Source organism: Hypanus sabinus, chromosome 13 (assembly GCF_030144855.1).
Source record: "Hypanus sabinus isolate sHypSab1 chromosome 13, sHypSab1.hap1, whole genome shotgun sequence".
NCBI lineage: Eukaryota > Metazoa > Chordata > Chondrichthyes > Myliobatiformes > Dasyatidae > Hypanus > Hypanus sabinus.
Window position 1 is genome coordinate 32,538,975 of NC_082718.1, and position 22,942 is coordinate 32,561,916.

Sequence of the window (22,942 nt, forward strand, 5' to 3'; positions counted from 1 at the left end):
GTGTTTGTGTACTCACGGGCAAAGGAGTCTGAGGGGTAACCTGACAGACATAATATAAATTTATAAGAGGAATAGGAAGGGTAAATGGTCAAATTATTTTTTCCTATGGTAGGGGTATCAAAAACAAGAGAGCATATATTTAAAGTGAGAGGAGTGGGATTCAAAATGGATTTGAGGGGAAGGTTTTTTATGTAGAGAGCAGCTGGAACATTGTCGGAGGAAGTAGTTGAGTCAAGTGCAGTAACTACATTTAAGAGACATTTAAACAGGCATTTAAATAAACAAGGCATAGAACAGGGGTTTCCAAGCTTTTTTATGCCATGGACCAATGCCATTAAGCAAAAGGGGTCCGTGGAGCACAGAACCCTTGGCATAGAAGAATACAGACCTAATGTTGCAGATGGGATTATTGTGGATTGTCAAAGAGGTTGGCATGGACCGGTGTGCTGTAAAATTCTCAGACTTTGTGACATAAATTTCATTGCATTGCATGTTTCAGAAGTCATTGAAGCTGTTCCGTTTTTAATCTAGCTCATACTGAAGTTGTATAAAAGCATTAAGAAAGATAAGAGAAATGCATTATATTGTCTGTTAAGAGTAATCTAGCTACATTGGAAATCTACCATCTGAAATCTACCAAAATACTTCAGATGCTGGAAATATGAAATAATATTGAATTGAATTGACTTTATTACTTACAAATATTGCAGGAATTGTAAACTCAGTGAGTTTCACTAATTACCAATAATTGGAAAATATCCTTTCATGAAAATTATGTTTCTATTAATATTACTATTTCAGATTATAAATTTTAGTTGAAATACTCTGTCCAGTTTTTGCATTTCATTTGTGTTCATTTCAAAGGTTTCAAAGGTACATTTAATGTCAGAGAAATGTATACAATTTATGTGCTCAGCCCGCTGCTATTCACACTGCCAGATCCAGCTCAATCCGCATCATCGAGTTCACTGATGATACTACAGTGGTTGGTCTCATCAGCAACAATGATGAGGAAGTAGAGAAGCTTGTCAAATTGCATGAGAACAACAACATGGACAAGACAAAAGAGATGATTGTGGACTTCAAGAAGCACAGGTTGACTACTCTCTGCACATTGAAGGCTTTACCTTGGAGAAAGTGAAGAGCACAAAGTTCCTGTGTGCACATAACAGACCATCTAACTTGGACCCAGACCACCTTTTCATCAGTCAAGAAGGCACAGCAGCATCTACACTTCTGAGGAGACTGAGGTGTGCAAGGCTCCCTATCCCTATTCTATCAACTTTCTACAGGAGCACCATCAAGAGTGTCCTGTTTGGCTCGGTCTCTGGTACTTTTACTGAATTAAAAAGTTAAAGATTCAAGCCCATCTCAGAAACTTATGGCAGGTATACAACTGAGTGAGTGCTGCAGATGCAGTGGTACAATTTTTTTCAATGTTGTGTTAAAATAAAATGTATTCTTTCTCATGTAGATGTTTAAGAATTTCAAAGCACAGTAGGTGAAAGTAAGTGAATGACCAATATTTGTTCCTCAGTCATCCTCATTCTGTTTGGTACCCATGGCTTCTACATTTGGAGCAATGACTACACATCAAAATGACTTGGAATGTGATGATAATATGAAAAAAAACACTCTAGGTCTTTTTTGTTGTAATGTACATTTGTCAATTTACTGACATTTATCTTTATAGAGAGAGAGGAAGGGGAATAGAAAAAATGAAAATAAAAATGGTATGTGTAATTGAAATGTTAGAAGCAGACATTTCCATATAACTATATGGTATTTGAGTTTGTCATGAGGAAGGAGCTATAATTTATTTTTCCAAGATTAACACTATAAATCTACACAGGTTCCTCAAAGTATTGACCAGTCAGAAGATGAAGGATTTCAGTCAGCATCCAATCTTACCCCAGATTCACAGTCAGAGCCCAGTTCATCTCCTGATATTGATCTCTGGAGTGCAGTGCTTTCTTATGAACCGAGCAAGTATAGGTGTTGGGAATTAATAGGCTGGTAAGTGAAAGGTATATGGATTTTATTAAAAGTTGTTTCTATATTCATTTAATTGTCATTCAACCATACATGAATACAGTCAAATCAAATAGTGTTACTCAGGGGCCAAGGTTCCAACAGTCAAACACAGCACAAGGCACATATAGCGCACATATAATAGTGGTAAACATAATCACACAAAACATACAGTCCAAGTCCCTGAGTCCATGTTTCAGCACTGTGCAGTCGAACATAATACAGCTTGTCTTCTGCCGAGCGATCACTGGAGGGCAGCGCTGACACCAGCCACATTGTTTAAAATACTGGAATTTAATTAAGCAATAGTTTCAGAATCAGGTTTATTATCACCGGCATGTGTCGTGAAATTTGTTAACTTAGCAGCAGCAGTTCAATGCAATACATAATATAGAAGAAAAATAATAAATAAGTAAATCAATTACAATATGCATATATTGAATAGATTAAAAATCATGCAAAAACAAATAATATATCTTAAAAAAGTAAGGTAGCATTCACAGGTTCAATTTCCATTTCGGAATCAGATGGTGGAAGGGAAGAAGCTGTTCCTGAATTGCTGAGTGTGTGCCTTCAGGCTTCTGTCCTTTCTACCTGATGGTAACAGTGAGAAAGGGGTATGTCCTGGGTGCTGGGGGTCCTTAATAATGGACACTGCCTTTCTGAGACATTGCTCCCTGGGTACTTTGTAGGCAAGTATCCAAGATGGAGCTGACTAAATTTACAACCCTCTGCAGCTTCTTTCAGTCCTGTGCAGTTGCCCCCCCCATACCAGACAGTGATGCAGCCCATCAGAAAGCTGTCCATGGTACATCTATAGAAGTTTTTGAGTGTTTTTGTTGACATGCTAAATCCCTTCAAACTCCTAATGAAGCATAGTCGCTGTCTTGCTTTCTTTATAGCTGCATCGATCTGTTGGGACCAGGTTGGTCCTCAAAGATCTTGACACCCAGGAACTTAAAACTGGTCACTCTCTCCACTTCTGATCCCTCTGTGAGGATTAGTATGTGTTCCTTCGTCTTACCCTTCATGAAGTCCACAATCAGCTCTTTTGTTTTACTGACTTTGAGTGCAAGGTTGTTGCTGCAACACCACTCCACTAGTTGGCATATCTCGCTCCAGTACACCCTCCTGTCTCCAACTGAGATGCTGCTGACAATGGTTGTATCATCAGCAAATTTATAGATGGTACTTGAGCTATGCCTAGCCACACAATCATGGGTTCAGCATACATATAAACATCTATAATACTGAGCTGAAATTTCTCAATTGGGGTAAGAGAGCGTGTTCTGTAACCTTCTAGATACTAATTAATATTCTAGAAAACTTGTTTGATAAGCACAAAAGTAATTGTTTTAATATCTTAAAAGCATTTGCTTATGATCTTTGTTAATATGTGAATGTTTAGGAAGGCTTATAGAAACAGGCCATCAGAGCCAAGAGGTCCAAAGCCTAGTTCCACTCTTAAGATCTTCTCAATAGATCCTGCCAATCCCACTTGCACCCCGGTTTGTGTTTATTGAGCTTTCCTTTTGTGCTTTTCTCCTGTTCTCCTGAGATGCTCATTATGCTAGCATGTCACTAGGAGTTTGAGGAAATCTGGTATGTCGCTAAAGACATTCGCATATTTCTACAGGTGTACCATAGAGAACATTCTAAATGACTGCATCAGCATCTGGTATGATGGCAGGGGGCACTGCACAGGATCAAAATTAGCTGCAGAATGTTGTGAAGTCAGTCAGCTCAATCATTGGCACTAACTTCCCCAGCATCCAGGATATCTTCAGGGAGCGATCCCTCAAGAAAAATGGCATCCATAATTAAGGACCCCCATCACCCAGGACATGCCCTCTTCTCATTGCTAACATCAGGGAGGAGGTACAGGAGTTTGAAGGCTCACACTCAACAATTCAGAAGTAGCTTCTGCCTCTCTGTTATCGGATTTCTGAGTGAACATTGAACGCTACCTAATTTTTAAAAATCTTTTTGTACTACTTATTTAACTTTTAAAATATATATATGCTTATTGCTTTTATTATGTATTGCAATGTACTGCTGCCACTTAACAACAAATTTCACTACATATGCCAGTGATATTAAATCTGATTCTGATGTTCCACATTATAGTTAGTCAATGGTAAGGACAACCTTTTGATTTCCTTATTAGATTTAATCAGAATTCAGCTAGAAGTTATGGCTTTTGATTCAGGTAATATGTAAATATGATACACACATCTTTTCCAAATTTGTGCAACTCAGTTGATTTTTTTACCTCCACAATTTCCACCTTATTCACAGCCTTCTATATCTCAGGCCTCTGTTATTGTGCAAGGTTTTTGAGGTCCTGTTTTCTCCCCCCTTATTCTGTTCCTATGTCTATTGTCTGAACTTTAGGTACATTTAATGTTTTGTTTGCATTTTAATCTGTCTGTTAGCATTTGATGCCATTCATGAAGTATTATACTTCTTTACATCAAAGGTACTATAATTACATGTTGTTCTTGCTAAAGTGCACAGTGAGCGTTTCTTTTTCCTACACTTCTGCAATATTCATATGATGCAACAGTCATGTCAAATAACATTGAGTACCTGTATTCTTGATTCATTCTCATTCCATGAAACCATGTGGCACTTAATAACGCAAGTAACATTATGCAGATTGTGAGATAATATCTTTTTAACATACTGCTTTGCTCTCCTATGCAAATTAAATACTACTATGCAAAATAACAAAAGCAAAACATTAATACTTGTCCACAGAGTGATCTTTTTTAAGGAAATGATGATATAAGAAAGCTTCAATTTACTTTTCTAATGATGTAATTACGAAGATGATTCACTACAAAAACACTTTTCTCTCTCTCTTATAGTCCTCCAGGTAAAAAAGAAAGACTGTACCTCACTGAAGCAGGTCGAGAAGCTTTTGATAAATTCTACCAATTACGTGTAGGTCAGCTGCAGCTCATCAGTGGTACACTGTTGCACCCGACTCCAGTTATACTTCAGAAGGAATCTGAACTAGTCAAAGATGTCCTGAATGTCCTCATTGGTGTAGCATCCATGACCTTCTTGTTGAATCAGGTAGACATTTATTGCAAAAAACATTGCTGGGCTCAAAATAATTAATTTCCCAAATGACTGGGTGATGACTAACAATGTATTTCAATTTTGGTGTTGTGAAGTATTGTGGCAGGTTGAGTCATCCAAACTGCTTACACTCTGGCATTTAACTCATCTGTTACCGAAGTCTCTGATCTTGCTTTTAGACCATAAGATATGGGAGCAGAATTAGGTCATTTGGCCCATTGAGTCTGCTTTGCCATTTCATCGTGGCTGATCCAATTGTCCTCTCAGCCCCAATCTCCTGCCTTCTCCCCGTATCCCTTCATGCCCTGATCAATGAAGAATCTATCAAGCTCTGCCTTAAATATACATAAAGACTTGGCTTCCACAGCTGTTGGTGGCAGAAAATTCCCCAGATCCATTACTCTCAGGCTAAGTAAATTTCTCCTTATCTCCGTTCTAAAAGAACGCCCCTCTCTTCTGAGGTTGTTTCCTCTGGTCTTAGACTCTCCCGTCATAGGAAACATTCTCTCCACATCCACTCTATCGAGTCCTTTCATAATTCGATAGGTTTCAATGAGGTCATCCCTCATTCTTCTGAATTCTAGTGAATACAACCCATAGCCATCAAACACTCTTCATATGACAAGCCGATCAATTTTGGCCACTTCCAGGTCTTGTTGTCTCCCTATCTAATCTTAGACTGTATATTCCCTTTAATGTGGCAATAGACATCATAAACCAAACCAATTAAACCCCTAATTTGGAGAAGTGAACTGCAGTCACCAAGAGTTATAAGTGAAATATTCCATATACTTGATTCAGTGGTATATTTTGAATGTTTCTAAAAGTTTGGAAATGCTTATTTTGTTTTTAAATTTGTTTTTATCTAGAGCGATAACAAACATGCCCATTGATTACTGCAATTAATATTTAAATACTAATTCTCCACAATTTTGTCTGCGTCATCTACAACTTGGGTGTTATATTTTGAATTCACCCCTCAACTTAGGTAGCACATTGTCTGAAGGCTAAACCTATATGTGAACGATTTCTCTGTTTTGTTTTACTGGCCTTTCTTTTTTCAGTCTCTCCAGGCATTTGTCGTCAGGCAAGGTGTGTATATTTCAGGAACATCCCCCGAAAGTATGTACAACCTCTTGTCTGAACTGGCTGAAAATGGAACATATTACACTCGCCTTAGTCACTTTTCTCTTCAGCCCATCCTTGACTCAACATATAACAAAGGACTCGTTTTCCAGGTTGCAATCAGTTTTCAATTTATTCTCTTTTGTCAAGTTCAGCAAAATCATTTCAAAATCATTGCTTAGGTGAAATAAGTGCAGCTGGGTGCCTCACAACACTAGAGACACAGGTTCAATCCTGATCTCGTGTGCTGCTTATGTTAAGTTTGCGAGTAACCATGTGGGTTTCCTTGGTGTGCACTGGTTTCTTCCTTCATTCCAAAGATGTAACAGCCTCTGTAAATTATCACTGCTGTGTAGCTGAGTGATCTGGGGAGAGGTTGATGGGAATGTGGGAATAATGGTGTAGGGTTAAGGAAAATTAGTTACTGGCACGTTTCCCTGCTGTATGTCTCTATGAATCCTATGAACAATTTTGATTCTTGGTAGAGATATTTAAAGAGTAACTATTTGTCACATGCCCATTGAAATATATTTGATTAAAGTTAATTTTTAAGATACTGATTGTTCCCTACAGAGCACAGTTTACCTTGTTGGATAAAATTTTATGTTTATTTCTTGTCTCCTAAGTGACCACGTAATGACGAAGTTCACATTGACTAAGCCTATAGTGTGATTTTTGGCAACAGCTTTAATTACTCAACTAAAAATAAATGATTCAAAATGCTGGAGGAACTCAGTAGGTCAGGCAGCATCAAATTGAATAAATAGTTGTTGTTTCAGGCTGAGACCCTTCTTCAGGACTGGAAGGGAAGGGGAAGGTGCCAGATTATGAAGGTGGTGGGGGGGGGGGGGAGGAGGAGGAGGAGGTAAGGCTAGAAAGTGATAGGTGAAGCCAGGTGTGTGGAAAAGGTAAAGGGCTGGAGAAGGAATCTGATAGGAGAGTAGACCTTGAGAGAAGGGACACCAGGGAGAGGTGATGGGTAGGTGAGGCATAGAGATAAGAGGCCAGAATGGGGAATAGAAGAAGAGGTAGGGGAAAAGCTTTTTAAAAAAATTAAATTACCAGAAGGAGAATTCTATGCTCATGGAATATGAGGGATTTCTCCTCTTTCCTGAGAGTGGCCTCATCGTGGCAGGAGAGGAGGTCATTGATCATTGTGATCGGGAAGGAAGATAGGAATTACGACGGTTGGCCACTGGGAAATTGTTGCTTTTGGGAGATGGAGCAGAGACGCTCGACAAAGCAGTCCACCGATTTATGTTAGATTTCACCAATGTAGAGTAGGCCGCATTGGAAGCACCAGGTGCAGTAGATGACCCCAGCAGATTTACAGGTGAAGTGTTGCCTCACCTGGAAGGACTGTTTGGGGCCCTGAATGGGAGGAGGTGAGTGGGCAGGTGTAGCATTTCTCATGCTTGAAAGGATATGTGCTAGGAGGGTGATTAATGGGTAGGGATGAATGGAGAAGGGAATCACAAAGGGAGTGATCCCTTTGGAAAGTGGGGGGGGGGGTAAAAATGTGTTTGGAGGTAGTATCCTGTTGGAGGTGGAGGAAGTTGTGGAGAATGATGTGTTGAATCCAGAGGCTCATGGGGTGGTAGGTGAGGACAAGAGGAACTCTTATCTCCATTAAGATAGCTAGAAGATGGGATGAGTGTGGATGTCCAGGAAATGAGGAGATGCTGGTGAGGGCATCATCAATGGTGGAAGAAGGTGAACCCTGTTCTTTGAAGAAAGAGGACAACTTATGTCTTCGTGACCCCTGTTTCCATCCAAGGGGTCAGTGTGGACATGGTGGAGGATTACAAATACCTGGGAATATGAATTGATAATAAACTGGATTGGTCAAAGAACACTGAGGCTGTCTACAAGAAAGGTCAAAGCCGTCTCTATTTCCTGAGGAGACTGAGGTCCTTTAACATCTGCCGGATGATGCTGAGGATGTTCTACGAGTCTGTGGTGGCCAGTGCTATCATGTTTGCTGTTGTGTGCTGGGGCAGCAGGCTGAGGGTAGCAGGCACCAACAGAATCAACAAACTCATTTGTAAGACCAGTGATGTTGTTGGGGTGGAACTGGACTCTCTGACGGTGGTGTCTGAAAAGAGGATGCTGTCCAAGTTGCATGCCATCTTGGACAATGACTCCCATCCACTCCATGATGTACTGGTTAGGCACAGGAGTACCTTCAGCCAGAGATGAGAGTACCTTCATTCCACTGAGATGTAACACTGAGCATCATAGGAAGTCATTCCTGCCTGTGGCCATCAAACTTTACAACTCCTCCCTCGGAGTGTCAGACACCCTGAGCCTAGGCTGGTCCTGGACTTATTTCCACTTGGCATGATTAACTTATTATTATTTAATTATTTATGGTTTTATATTGCTATTATTTCTACACTATTCTTGGTTGGTGCAGCTGTAACGAAGCCCAATTTCCCTTGGGATCAGTAAAGTATGTCTGTCTGTCTGTTGGAAAGGAAAGCCTTATTCTGGGAACAGATGCACAAAGCCAAAGAAACTGAGAAAAGGAAATAGTATTTCTTACAGGAGGCAGGGTGGGAAGATGTACAGTCAAGATAGCTGTGGGAATTGGTAGCTTTATAAAAGATGTCAGTGGACAGTTGTTTCCAGCAATGGAGATACAGAGATTGAGAAAGTGGAGAGAAGTGTCAGAAGTGGACCAAGTGAATTTAAGGGCAGGATGGAAGTTGGATCTGCAGTATCTCTTGTGTTTAAATATTAAAAAAAATTGATATGTGGTATTTTGAATTCCAGTTAACAAATAACCTCTTTTGGTGGAAGCCTCTCTCAATTTGAAATTTTAAAGTACCTTGGATTTAAAAGAAAGAGTTTTTAATGCGTAGTTTTCCAACATCAGATATGGTTATAAGGTTTGCAGCTTAGTATAGGAAACAAGTTTTAAAAAGAAAGTCAGATCTTGTTTACTTCTCAGCACATTATATTAATCCAATTTTAATGTTTACAAGATAGAAAGAGTTGAACAATAATTTCAATAACAGTAAAATTCCAGTATATAAATTAAAAATGCAAAGAAAGACAAACTCCTATCCTTTTTAACCAGGCTTTCACAAGTGGTTTGGGAAAATACCTGCAATATTATAGAGCTTGTGTGTTGTCAACACCTCCTTCACTGAGCCTTTTAACGATCGTCTTTCTGTTCAGGAAACTGGGGCGACAACTAAGGTCAGTATATCTTTTTGTTTGCTTAGTGTTGAATTTGATTTATTTGTAACTTCTGGTTAGGATAAAAGCCGGAATTCATATTTGATGATTTCCATTTTCATGATAATACAAATTTCATGAAACTTGGAATTTAAATATAATCAATCATTTATATCCCAGACAACACACACAAGATGCTGGTGGAACACAGCAGGCCAGGCAGCATCTATAAGGAGAAGCACTGTCGACGTTTTGGGCCGAGACCCTTTGTCCTGACCTCCTGTGTTCCACCAGCATTTTGTGTGTGTTGTTTGAATTACCAGCATCTGCAGATTTCGTGTTTGCTATTTATATCTCAGGACCATCTTCTATTTTCCAAAGCCCAAAAATTTTGCTAAAATAAGAGCAAAGACACAACTTTCCTTTTAAAAATATTTTGATGAAATCTTATGCAAGACGATGTTCATTGAATAAAGTAATAGTATGTACTCACTTTATCCAAACATTTCCAAATAGATATCTGCCTGAATTGAATTACTAATCTGATTCAAAAATTCAATTGATATTCTAATTTCTTGTCTTGAACACCATGATTTTGCACTTTTTTTAAGCCACTTCAAAAGGTAGTAAAAAAGACAATCATGTTGTTTACTGTATGAAGTCACATGTAAACCAGACCAGGTGAGGACAGTAGACTGATCTTGCTGAGGTTTTGTAAGAATCTTGTAATTTATTTTATTATTTATACTAGCTTTTAATTCTGAGTTTACACAATGACATGATTTTATTTTGTCTATCATTTGAACTTGTCGTTGTTTCTTTAGTGCAAGGGTCTATGTAATAATCAGATAATTTGACTTTTTTATGTAGGCTGTTTTGATTTCCATATAAGAAAATAGCAAAATGATAAAGAACAATTGCAGATTAATCAAATATAAAGGGATCCAGATGTCCTTGTGCATAAATCACAAAATGTTAGCAGCCAGGTGCAGCAAGTGGTTGGGAATGCAAGTGGCATATTGGCTTTTATTGCAAAAGGGTTAGAATTTAGAAATGGGGAAGTATTGTTGAAATTGTACAGGGTGGTTGGTGGAAATACAGCACTACCACAGGAGATGTAAGGCACTCCTTTCCTCAGCTAGACTGCAGGTCACCTTTGGGCAAGATGCAGCACTTGCTTACCCCCCTACCCTGGATCAGGGTCATGTGAAGTCATGGGATCAGGTGGTGGATGGCCATATGAGCAGCTGAAACATGTCATGTCCTGGTTATGCGACCACTGACGCCAGACAGACAACCTCTGAAGAGTATCGATAATGGCCGGGATCACCTGTCTTGTAAAGACACTGCCCAGAAGAAGGCAATGGCAAGCCACTTCTGCAGAAAAATTTGCCTAGATCAATCTTGATCATGGAAAGACCATGCTTGCCCACGTCATACGATGTGGCACATAACAGACAAACTGGCAAGAACATATTTGGGAATTGTGCACACTTCTGGTCCCCTTCCCTGAGAAAGGATTTAGTTTATTTTTATTTATTGAGGTAATACAGCAACCCTTCTGTTTTTCCAAGCCATGCTGCCTAGCAACCCACCTAGTTAACCCTTAGCCTAATCACAGGACAGTTTACAATGACCAATTAGCCTATTAACTGGTATGTCTTTGGACTGTGGGAGCACTTGGAGGAAACCCATGTGCACATGGGAAGAACATACAGACTTTCTTACAGCGAAAGAAAGCTACAAAGGTGTTACAGGATTATGCTAACTGCTATGCTATGTGGCACTGCTATTTGCTATTAGCATTGGAGGTAGACCAAAAGAGATTCACATTCCAGTGGTGAAATGGGTGCTGAGTCATAAACAGCTTAGGTAATTAGATCAAGATACAGAAGAATAAGGGGTGATTTTATTGAAGCACATAAGATCCTGAAGTTGAGTTGAGATTTTGAGCTGATGAGAGAAACCCAACCAAGAGTGTATTTTCACAAGGTTATAGGGCATTATTTAAAACTGTGAGAACTTGTCATAGGTGGTGTGGAATCTTTGGGGTTCTCTGCCCGGAAAAGTTTTGGGAGGATAGATCATTTGGGGCATTCGAAGAGGAATTAGATAGCTTTTGAAAGATCCAGGATTTGAGGTTATTGGGAACAGACACAAAAGAGTCAAAAGAAACCAATCAACTATGTGACAGACTTGGGGATCAGTTAACCTACTCTTCTTATGCTTTAAATTAACCAATATGCTACAAATATAGATCCTGCCACCCTTTGAATTGTAGGTAGTAGAGAGGAATTAAGATAGATATTGATCAAGAATCTAATTGGAAAGTGAAGCAGACTTGAGAATAGAGACCTTGCGTTTTCATTATTATTTTTATTAGTAATGCTCTAAGTATCATACCCTAACATCGGGGACAAAAGTAACTGAAGTGAGATCAACATAATAAAATAATAAGAGCATATTAACTGTTTCTATATAACTTCTGGGCATTGTGCAGAATATTTCAAATATTGTCAACTTTAAGTTTTAAAGCAATTCATAAGGTAATTTTTCAGTTGATTTTCACATTCAGCAGCACTTACAAAATATCTGTAGGAATAATAGTTACAGGGATAATAGGACTAATTAGTCTATCCTTTGCAGATATTTATCCGAGTTGTGCAGGATTGGATCAGGTGTGCTGGGATTAAACCGAGGAAGTTCATCATCTTTTCCTACAGTGAGTATTAGCACTGTCTTTCGACTCCTGCTTGTTGATATTCTGAGTATGTTTCCTCCATGCTTGAAGTCATTTCCCTCCAGTATTTTATCTATATTGGATTGAGTTTGCAAATGTATGACAAATACAGCTAACTGAACATACTCTTTGTGTAAAGAGATGAAGGATAGAGCTGATGAGGGGATCTCTCTTTCATTATGAGTAGATCTACTTGTCATAATGGAGAGGGATTTAATTTTTTTGTTAGACTGTAGGATGTGGATTCTGTTTCCTGTGAATTACCTCCTTGAACTTCAGGGTTTGGCTTGCATGCGATTCAGAGGGAAGCCTGCAGGTAATAGTGTGGATTTGTTGACTTTGTCTTTAGTGGAGGTCGTGGGTTTGGGAAGTGTTGTTAAGCTGGTGATTAGCCATGTATTCTGTTGATTCTACACACTGCAGCCATGGTGTGCAACTGGTAGGGAGTTTGTTTAGCTTAGTAAACAAGATGTCAGTTAAGCGGGCTATTTTGTCCTTTGTGGTGGCATGCCACTTGAGTATTCTCCCCACTGTTTCTAGATAGCTTCCAGAGGCTTACTTCTTTGTATTTGGTAAGATATAACACAAATTAGACTTAAATGTTGGTATGGCAGATGTTAAAGAAGATGTAGACTGTAGGAAAATACTGTGAAGTTCATATTGAAAGAAAAATCATGAATAGAATTCAGTCTAGAGTACCGGATTAATACAGTTAGGAAGGAGAAACTGAGCAGTAGAATAACAATAAATAATTGAACATTGAAATGTGGAGGAACAGAGAGAACTTATTCATATCAACACTTCCCCAAACATAATGGGACAGGTAATAAAGGTTAAACTGCATGTAGGATACTTAATAGTTGAGGAATAGAGTACAAGAGCTGGGAGATTGTGAAAGAACTCCATAATGGGCCAGACCTAGTTACATTTTACTGGGAGAGAAGGTACAGAAAAGATCTATGTACAAGCTTCTTGTCAGGACTAGAGAATATGAGGAATGGAAGAAAGATTGCAAGGACTGTTGTTACTTACATTGCAGCAGAGCTCTGAAGATTTAATTGAAATATGTAAGATAATCAAGGGGGAACAATAGAGTAAGGAACTTTGGAGAAATTAAAAATAACAAAGACATTGAAAATAATTAGCAAAATATTATTTGGGGAATTAGGTGAAGTTTAATTGCTAATTGGTAGGCTGTTGTGAAAACAAGTAGAAAATGGCATTGTGTTGAATAATTCCTCTTCAGTTGAGATGGAAAGTGAAAGAGGTTTTCATGGGTCCTTAAGGGAAAGCTTACGAGGATGTTGGTCTATGCTAAAGGCTGCAAATGTTGTGGGTTTCTCGGGAGAGTGAATTTGCAGTATTATTCACAGTACATGGGGTGAAATGTTCCATCAAACTTAAAAGAGCAAAATTTTGCTCATGCCACACCCTCCGTCCTAATGATTAAAGTCCTGGATATTCAGTTTCAAGGAAAAAATGTGCATGGCAAGAAGGAAGACTCCTGATCACTATTGACAGACCAGAAAAAATTAATTGTGTAAGAAATTGGCAAAAAGGTTGTCATTTACAAGTTGAGTTTTGGGATCAGGCTACAATTACCTGCATCTGAGTTTTTAAGAATTAAGATATTGAGATGTGATGAGTAGACCCTTCCATCCCTTTGAGCCCCGCCTCTTAGCAGCTCCCAATTTAACCCTAACTTAATCATGGGGCATTTACAGTGACCAATTACCCTAACAATTGGTGCATCTTTGGACTGTGGGAGGAAACCGGAGTAGCCAGAGGAAACCCACACTGTCACGAGGAGGACATACAAATTTCTTACAGTCAGATGCAGGAACATTGTAATATCTGTATTTTGGAAACTCAGGTTTTCTTTATAATAAGTATGTGTACTGAGAAAGCTAGCGATGGAGTTGTACTTGTTTAGTGTAGAAGATGGTACTTGAGCCATGCATTCCATCAGGGGTTCCCAAACTGCAATCTATGGACCCCTTGCTTAATGGTATTGGCCCGTGATATGAAAACTCTTTTTCTACTTGTATTCTGATAAGACATTCATCTCTTCATCAGTGCAACTATAAATTTATTAACACACACAAAACACTGGAGGAACACAGCAGGTCAGGCAGCATCTATGGAAAAGAGTAAATAGTCAATGCTTCAAGCTGAGAAGCTTCTTCAGGGCTGAGAAGGAAGGAGTAAGATGCCAGAATAAAAAGGCAGGGGGAGGGGGCAAGAGGCTAGCTGGAAGGTGATAGGTTAAATCAGGTGGGTGGGAAAGGTCAAAGACTGGAGAAGAAAAAATCTGATAGGAGATAGGAGTGGACAATGGGAGAAAGGGAAGGAGAAGGGGTCCCAGGGGGAAGTAATAGGCAGGTGAGAAGAAGTGAAAGGATAGTGGGGAATAGAAGGGTGGGTTGGTGGGATTTGTTTACCAGAAGCAGAAATTGATATTTATGCCATCAAGTTGAAGGCTATCCAGACGGAATATAGGGTGTTGCTCCTCCACCCTGAGAGTGGCCTCATCTTGGCAAAAGAGGAAGCCAAGAATCGACACATTGGAACAGGAGTGGTAATCAGAATTAAAATGTACTATACGATCATACATACTGTAATATTTTATTGATGTGTTGAATTAGGAAAACTGCTGAACCTGAAATAAATGGAAATCAGATGAATATTCAACTGTAGCTCAAATTTCTTTGTTACTAAAAAGGTTTCTTTAAAGTTTTTAATTTGTGCACTTTTTTTTTAATCAGGGAGTAAAACTGTTATCCTATTTGTACAAGGAAGCTCTAAATAACTGCAGCAATGAGCACTATCCAGTATTGCTCTCTCTGTTGAAAAGCAGTTGTGAACCATATACACGGTAAATAATAATTTAACTGTAATTTCTTTCTTTTACTTGATTCAAGGTAATCTGTACTGCAGTTTTGTGCTTTTGTTCCAGTAATAAATTTATGTTTTGTTTTTAGGTTTGTCTATGATTGGGTTTACAGTGGTATTTGTAGAGATGCTTATGGAGAGTTCATGATACAGGTGAATGAAGACTACCTCAATTTCAGAGGTATGGCAAAAAAAATTAAAATGCTAATTACATGGCAAAATTAAATTATTAATTGTTTTCAGTGACATTTTTACTACTTCACTAAATATGAACACGAGATACTGAAGACACTAAAATATACATGTAGCAGCAAAACTAATCCAAAATCAAAATAATTGCTGCTAGCCTGCGACAGCCACAGGGTTGTTATACTTGCATGATGCAGCCCTCAGCTCCAGTGAAATGATTGTTCCAAAGAGTCGAATTCTTTATTTTGATCCTTTATTAGCAAGTATTCAATCTGGAAGAGGTAGCAAGTGGTCAGCAAAGATATGATCTCCACTGGTCCGAAGCCATAGACAGCAATGAAATAAACAAGAATACATAACTAATTCCCTTCACTTTTACCACGCCTCGTCTCATGTGGCTAGCTACCATGATACACGCACAACACAGAAAACAAAGCAAATATAGAACAGGTACACAGCTCCTACAATACACAAATTGCTGGAGGAGCTCAGCAGGTTGGACAGCGTCTATAGAGGGGAATAAACAGTCGGTTTAGGGTCAAGACCCTTTGCCAGTCCCTTTGTTGCCTCTTTTACAGTTTCTTTTTGGTGAGAATGATAGAGCACAAAGAAAGAAACTTTGGCTAATTGTGCCTCCCTGGTAAAGCAAAGCTCACTGAGGTTGCATGAATTTTAAAGAATTAACTCCACTGTTCCCCAGCAAATGTTCATGCTTCCTATTCTTTTGAAAATTACAACTAAATTGCTTCCTCTGCCCTTTCATACTGGTCAAAGTAGCTCACTGTATAAATCTTTTGATTTTCTATGCTTATACTCTTATTTAATTTTAGAGAGCAGAGAGTATTCCCAGATTTGTAAGTTATCGCAACATAATATAGAATTAAAAGCAGTGACTTTCCACACTTGTAGTTCTTGATCATGAAAGAGAAGCATATTCTACCTGTGTTTCTATGAATGAAGAAGATATATGGGCAACAGTGGAATATAGTTACAAGGTACCCTCTTTCTGGGAATTGCCTTTTAATCTTTCTTCTAAAATACAATACTGTACAAAAGTCTAAGGTACCTTAGCTCTATCTGTATATCTATTATAGGAAGAATACCTTGTACTTCTGTACAGTACTGCATTAATTTTATGTATTGCACTGTACTGCTACTGGCGCAAAAAAACCAAAATGTCATGACGTATGTGAGTGATGATAAACCTGATTCTGATCTGTGTCACTATTGTGGACTGAGTGTGGGAGGGGGGGGAGGGAAAGGGGAATCATGGTTGGGAAAAGGGGAAGGGAGAGGGGAGGGAACTAGAAGCACCAGAGAGACATTCTGTAATGATTGATAAACCAATTGTTTGGAATCAAATGACCTTTCCTGGTGTCTCAGGGCAAGGTGTGTCTGCACTTGTGCCGATGCCACCCCTGGAACTCCTCTGCCACCTGTCCCATGCCCCTCCCGCTGTGTTTCTCCCGCATCATTTCCAACATCCTTTGCTTCTGCCAGATTTACAAACTCTCTCCACTCCATGTTGACAAGTACAGTACTGTGTAAGAGTCTGAGGCCCTCTAGCTATACAGTATATATGTGCCAATCACATTTGCACAATACTGTACTTAATACAAATCATAGAATTGTTGGTCTAAATTTATTAATTTCATTTTTGTTATAATTTTCTTTATTTTAAAATGATTCTGGAAATACAACATTTTTATTTCCTATTATAGATGATTAGTGAAATATATTTAGTTTTGAAATAGCTTCTGCATAGATGGCACAGTGTTCTACTGTTTAAGTATTTGAAATTCATATTGATGAAATTCTTCAGAACTGCTGGAGTTTTAGATGGAACATTTATTAATTCATTATTTTAACATTTTACAGATAAGCACTACTGGACGCATGGATATGTTCTCGCTTCCAAAGAAGTAGAAGAGTGTGTCCCTCTTTTCCTTGCTCATGTGGCTTATGACATCTACTTATGTGGAAAGACAATTAATTTGCTGAAATTGTGTTGCCCAATGGTATGGGATTGATTTTGAAACTACATCTTAAAGAATAGATGAGTTGGTAATTGTATTAAATTGTGTGTTGGCAGTAAGGATATACAACACTGCTGTTTTAAATCTCTTTGCGTTGGTTAGTGATGCTTATGTGCGCACCAAAGAAACAATTAAAAGGCATATTAGTTTGTTTCAGCACAAACCGTTCATAATTTTAAGCCAAGTTCATGGAAAGCTATTACATTATCTCAGTTGGACAGATCATGTAGGTTAGTATAGACTAGAAATTAAATGTTAGACTTTATGGTATTTTGACTTGTAAAACAATGGAAGATGCCATGTGTGAATCCATTATTAGTATATTACCAGTTTTGGGGAAATAATGATTTAATTATGTGTAACAAATACCTTTGTTGATCTCTTCAGAATTTATTGACTATAATGAGAATTATCTGTATTTCTATCCTTGTCTTTTCAAAGCATTATATCTGCTGGTCTGACATTCCTGTCCCTCGCATTGCTGTCACTTTTTCCCTGGAGGAATTGGAGGAAATAGAAAGGGACTCTGCTGTTTATGTCAGTCGAATGGAGAAAATAGCTCGTTACAGTTCTATCAGCAGAGAGGCAAAGGTGAGTAGTAATTAGTGTATCCAATAGAATCTATTGAATAGATTGTAAGTTTTAGACCTCTAGAAAAATAGAATTTATCAGCTTAATTTGAAAATGAATATTTGCTTTTCTGTGTAATGGTGCTAGGTTTCCATTTCCATTTTGATTTGAAATTCTCATGGGGTACACAGTGGTTATGATTTTGGGCTAGAAACTCATTTCTTTATTAGCATTAATTTCAATCCCACTGTGTAACTGTAGAATTTAAATTTCAAATTATTTGATCTGAATTAAAAAAAAGTAATTGTCACCAGAAAACTGCCAGATTGCTGTAAAATTGTCTGAACTGTCTTCCCTTCAGGAGATGTAATCTTTTGTCCTTGCCCAGTGCTCTCCTCTGGGTACGTTGTTAGTCCTAGAACAATATGGTTGACTATTGACTACAGTTTTAAATATCACTTAGTTACAGGTTAACTAATATGTTCAAATAAAAACACAAAAAGGATAAAACTGATGGTCTACCTGTTATCAATCTGCAGTCTAGGGGAGGGGGGTGGTAATCTATGGTATGCATGCCCAAAATGGCACATGCAAAATTTTGTTGGCATGCAGTATGTAGTGCCACCCCTCGATTCTTTAAAACTCTCTTATAATAGAAAGATACATAATGATTATCTTTATTGCAAAATGAAGCAGTGAATTTTTTTTATTCATAGCTTTTCCTTAAAATAATTCACAGTTATTGTTGTGAATTCATTAGTCAATAATTACCTCTGCTCAAAATTACCATGGCCTGTGAGAAATTTTTTTAGAAGATTATTGCTGATTCCGGTGACGTCATCATCGAGAATGGCAGCTTAAGTCACAATCTCTTCTGGAAAAACACATATTAAGCCCCTTTATTCCATCAAATATAATATTTTTTTGAAAAATATTTGAACTGAAAAGAGGGGCAAGAATGGGAAAAGGAACGGAAATAAAAAAAAAAGTGACACTGCGGAGCCTGCGTCCGAAAGGAGTGCAGCGAGCGGCTCTCCGACCCAGCTGCGTGCAAGCGAGGCGGCTACTGGGCCTCATTCAGGCGAAGCGGCAAATATCTTCAAAATCCTGAAAGAAGTAATGGAGGGCCAGAAAGAAATAAAGCAGCAGCTCTGGGATATTAAGGCAGAGCTCGCCAGCGTTAATCAAAAAATAGCGGTGGCAGAGACTCAAATCGAGAAGGTGGAAGATCACGTACAAAACGTGGAATGGATACTGAGTAAGACAATAAAAATATTACATCACCAAGAAGGTAAACTGCTTGACCTGGAGTGAAGATCACAGCAGAAAAATATCAGAATCTACAGTGTTCCAAAGGAGCGGAGGGCTCGTCCATGACAGAGTTTGTTGAAAAGCTACTGCGGGACGTGCTGGATATTCATTCGGTTATGAAGCTAGAAATCGAGAGGACGCACTGCGCGCTGGTTCTCAAGCCTACCCAGGACAGAAAACCACGCTCTATAATAATTAAATTCCTTTGGTACAGCACCAAGACACAAATTCTACAAAGGGCCTGGGGTAAGAAGAGAGTGTTTTTCGATGATAAATTGATGTATTTCGACCAAGATTAACCCCCCCGTGGTCCTGCAGAAACGCAAAGAATACTCTGAAGTAAAGTGAGTACGAAAACAAAATAAGATTAGATTTCAAACTCCGTACCCTGCTAAACTTTTGAGTGTTTTATGACAACGGGATGCGGTTGTACCAGACGGTGGAAGAGGCGACTACAGACATGAAGGCCAGAGGTTTGCCTGTCAGTGTCACCAAAATGAGGGAAAGTCTGACTGAGGAACTGTCCCGCTCCTCTTGGGAAATAGTGCGAGAATCGAGAAGGCAGGAGATGGGAGGAGGCTGAGAGAAATATATCAGGAAGAGACCAGGAGTTTCCCAAAGACAGTCCTCACCCACTTCAGAAGAGCCATAAGGTTTAGCTAACTTTAAAAATGTTGAGAAGCTAAATGAAAGCAAAAGTACACGGTGATATACCTATCTCGAGAAATACTTATTATAATGTCGATTTTATATTACTTAGTTGTTATTCTTTATTCGCTCACTTACTCCTTTTTCCCCACCAAAATGAGAATATATATATAGATATATACGTGTGTGTGTGTGTGTGTCTATATATATATATATATATATATATATATATATAAAAGGAGTACACAGGGAAATCTTTTCTGTGTAATGGATTTGTTCACTGACTTTTGTGAATACTGCAATGGGGGCCCTCAACTCACAAGTAGGAAGGGGTTATCCCCCATAGCTAGACATTTCCTCTAGCTCAACGCAGGATCATCTACTAGTGACCTCAGCCTTGGAATCACACGTTTGTTGCCATTTTTGTTATTATCTGCGTTTCTTGGTTCTTATTTGTTCAGGGAGTAGATCGATTAATCATTATTCTAATTTCAATGGTACATTGACAGATAAATACAGATGGCTAAGGACAAGGTAAAATTCATTTCTTTTAATGTCAATGGGCTATTAAATCCAATCAAATGTAAGAGAATCTTATCCAATTTGGAACAATTTGATTCATACTGGGGAAAATGGTTTAACTAAATCAGGGGTCGGCAACCTTTACCACTGAAAGAGCCATATGGACCCGTTTCCCACAGAAAAGAAAACACTGGGAGCCACAAAACCTGTTTGACATTTAAAATGAAATAACACTGCATACAACGTTTTTTTTTGCCTTTATGTTATGTATAAACAAACTATAATGTGTTGCATTTATGAAATCGATGAACTCCTGTCATCTGTGAGGCGTGCGCGATGTTTGTTTTTAATAAAGTTCATGTTGGAGAACACCTGCTCACATACATATGTGGATCCAAAGATCGACAGGACTCCAAGCGCATACTTTTTAATGTTTACATTAAATGTCGGGGATAGCATTCCATGTTTCGAACACAAGTTTATCTGTTTGAGGAGATTTTCAATATCACTCCATCTGAGCAAGAACGGCCTTCTGACGGGCAACATTTTCAAGGTCTGCTGTCAAGCGTCTAAACTTGGACACCCATATGACTTTGTCGGCTGTGTCGGCCAGTTCCATCTCAAGACCAGGTTGACTCACACCTGCCAATGCAGTCGTATTCAGTAGGGATGGATCTATGCTTAGGGGAGTGGCGGGTGTCAGGCATTGGCAGTGGTGACGTATAGTAATAGCGATAAAAAACACGTAACGGTGTGCTACACGCAGCGCTAAAATAACGACACGGAGTCGGTAAACTGCAGTCAAAGATAACTTTATTCGAACTAAACAGCCTTGCTTTTAAGCCTCCCTCAACCCTCCCCTCCGTGGGCTCGGATGCTCCAAAAGACACGTACTCACAAACCCCCATAGGCTATCTCCCTTAGCCGGAATGCTGGCTAATTGTGAGCCGGTTCGGATGTGCCAGGAAATGGGTCACCACAACGTTTTATTTAGATTGTACAAGATCACCATAATCTTCAAATTTAGAATTACATTTCAAAAACTAACAAACTAACATAAAATACATTTTAATTAAATACTCATCATTTATTTTCCAAAGCCACAGGGAGCCGCAGCACAGAGATGAAAGAGCTGCATGCGGCTCTGGAGCTGTGGGTTGCCGACCTCTGGTCTATGGTGATGAATACCACAGCTGGCTAAAGAAGTTCCTTCTCATCTCTGCTCTAAAGGGACATCCTTCTTTTGGTTTTTAAGATTAAAAAACTGTATTTGTATTTTCATTTTGTAAGTGATTCAAGTCTTAATGAGTACATGATTGCTCCATGTTGTTGATATATCAATGACTTATCTTTCAGAATCTAAGAAAGGAGATTGCACAACGGGAGTTGATTGTACAAGCTCAACGAACAGCTACGAGAGCCATGGCTACATTCAGAGGTATGCCTAAATCACAAAGCTAATTGTAGTTTTGAAGCAATATTTTGTAGAACATGATTATGGTACTAGTTGTAGTTTTAAATACAGAAATGTTTTTCATAATTGGTGCAGAGTCCTGGTTTGGATTAAATGAATTATGGAACAATTTTCCATAACCTTGTGATCTACTGTATTTCCCGGAGGACTGGAAAATGGCACATAATATTCTTGCTTAAGAAGTAAGGAAGTGTCCAGTAGTTATAGACTAATCAGTGTGAGGGAAACTGTTAGAAACTTGAAGTTTGAATTAACAAAAGATAAATTAAAAGCAAATGTACTTGATTAACCTGATCAAATCCTTTGAGAGAGAGAAACAGAAGATTGCTGTAGGGAATGCAATAGCTTTTGCCCAAGTTGATTTTCTAACAATGTTTCATACAGTTCCCATACCAACTATATTAATGGCTTCAAAACTGAAGTTAATAGAATGAAACTGCTGGAGGTAACATGAGTAAGAACCTAAAGACAGAAAGTAGAAAGTCATGCTAATTGTTTTTTTCAGACTGACTGTTGGTGGATAGTACAGTACTGGTTCCCAGTCAAGAACTTTGTTTTTAGGTTTATAATAACAACTTGACAATGTACATGCAGGGTAGAATTTTGAAGTTTGCTAATGACTCATAATGTGATGTTAGTAACAGTGTGTCAGAGGCCATGAACTGGGAGAATGTGCAGATAATTGGCAGAGGAAATCTAATATTGCAAACTGTTCATGGACGTATTTTGTTGGGGGTGTGTGGGGGAAACAAGGAAAGATGAGATTGAATAATTGGCATTGTTTTAAGTGGTAGGGAGGAGCAAGGGACCAAGTTGTAAAGGTGATTGTTGATCTGATTGTAAAATCTTCATAAGTGGCTGTATATGTTGATGAGATCCCTCTGTTTTCTTCAGGGGTGATGCCTGGATATGTCAGGTACAGTGGTATTTATACACCTGTAGTATGTTCCTCCTGATTTTTTAGGAAACAAAACTACTGTGCCACGCCAATGGCTTTTGGACCTGGTAAAGGAAGCCACAGAAATAAAACTAGAGGAAAAGAATTTTAACAAAGATGAAGGTTTCATTCTAAGTAAGAACTGGAATTCAATTATAAACAATTATAAGGTGGGAAAGCAGTAACCTGATTGGGTG

At 38.6% G+C, this 22,942-nt stretch overlaps 1 protein-coding gene across 3 annotated transcripts in view; it reads left to right on the forward strand.

Moving 5' to 3' along the window:
• Window positions 1-22,942, forward strand: part of tubgcp6 (tubulin gamma complex component 6) — a 62,030-nt gene that overhangs the window by 9,065 nt on the left and 30,023 nt on the right. For all 3 annotated transcript variants that reach the window (XM_059987437.1, XM_059987438.1, XM_059987440.1), the window contains exons 3-12: window positions 1,853-2,016; window positions 4,902-5,112; window positions 6,183-6,356; window positions 9,326-9,447; window positions 12,073-12,148; window positions 14,932-15,041; window positions 15,148-15,239; window positions 17,126-17,265; window positions 17,725-17,874; window positions 21,691-21,772. In XM_059987437.1, the coding sequence (XP_059843420.1) occupies window positions 1,853-2,016; window positions 4,902-5,112; window positions 6,183-6,356; window positions 9,326-9,447; window positions 12,073-12,148; window positions 14,932-15,041; window positions 15,148-15,239; window positions 17,126-17,265; window positions 17,725-17,874; window positions 21,691-21,772 (1,321 nt within the window). The remainder of the gene's footprint in view (window positions 1-1,852; window positions 2,017-4,901; window positions 5,113-6,182; window positions 6,357-9,325; window positions 9,448-12,072; window positions 12,149-14,931; window positions 15,042-15,147; window positions 15,240-17,125; window positions 17,266-17,724; window positions 17,875-21,690; window positions 21,773-22,942) is intronic.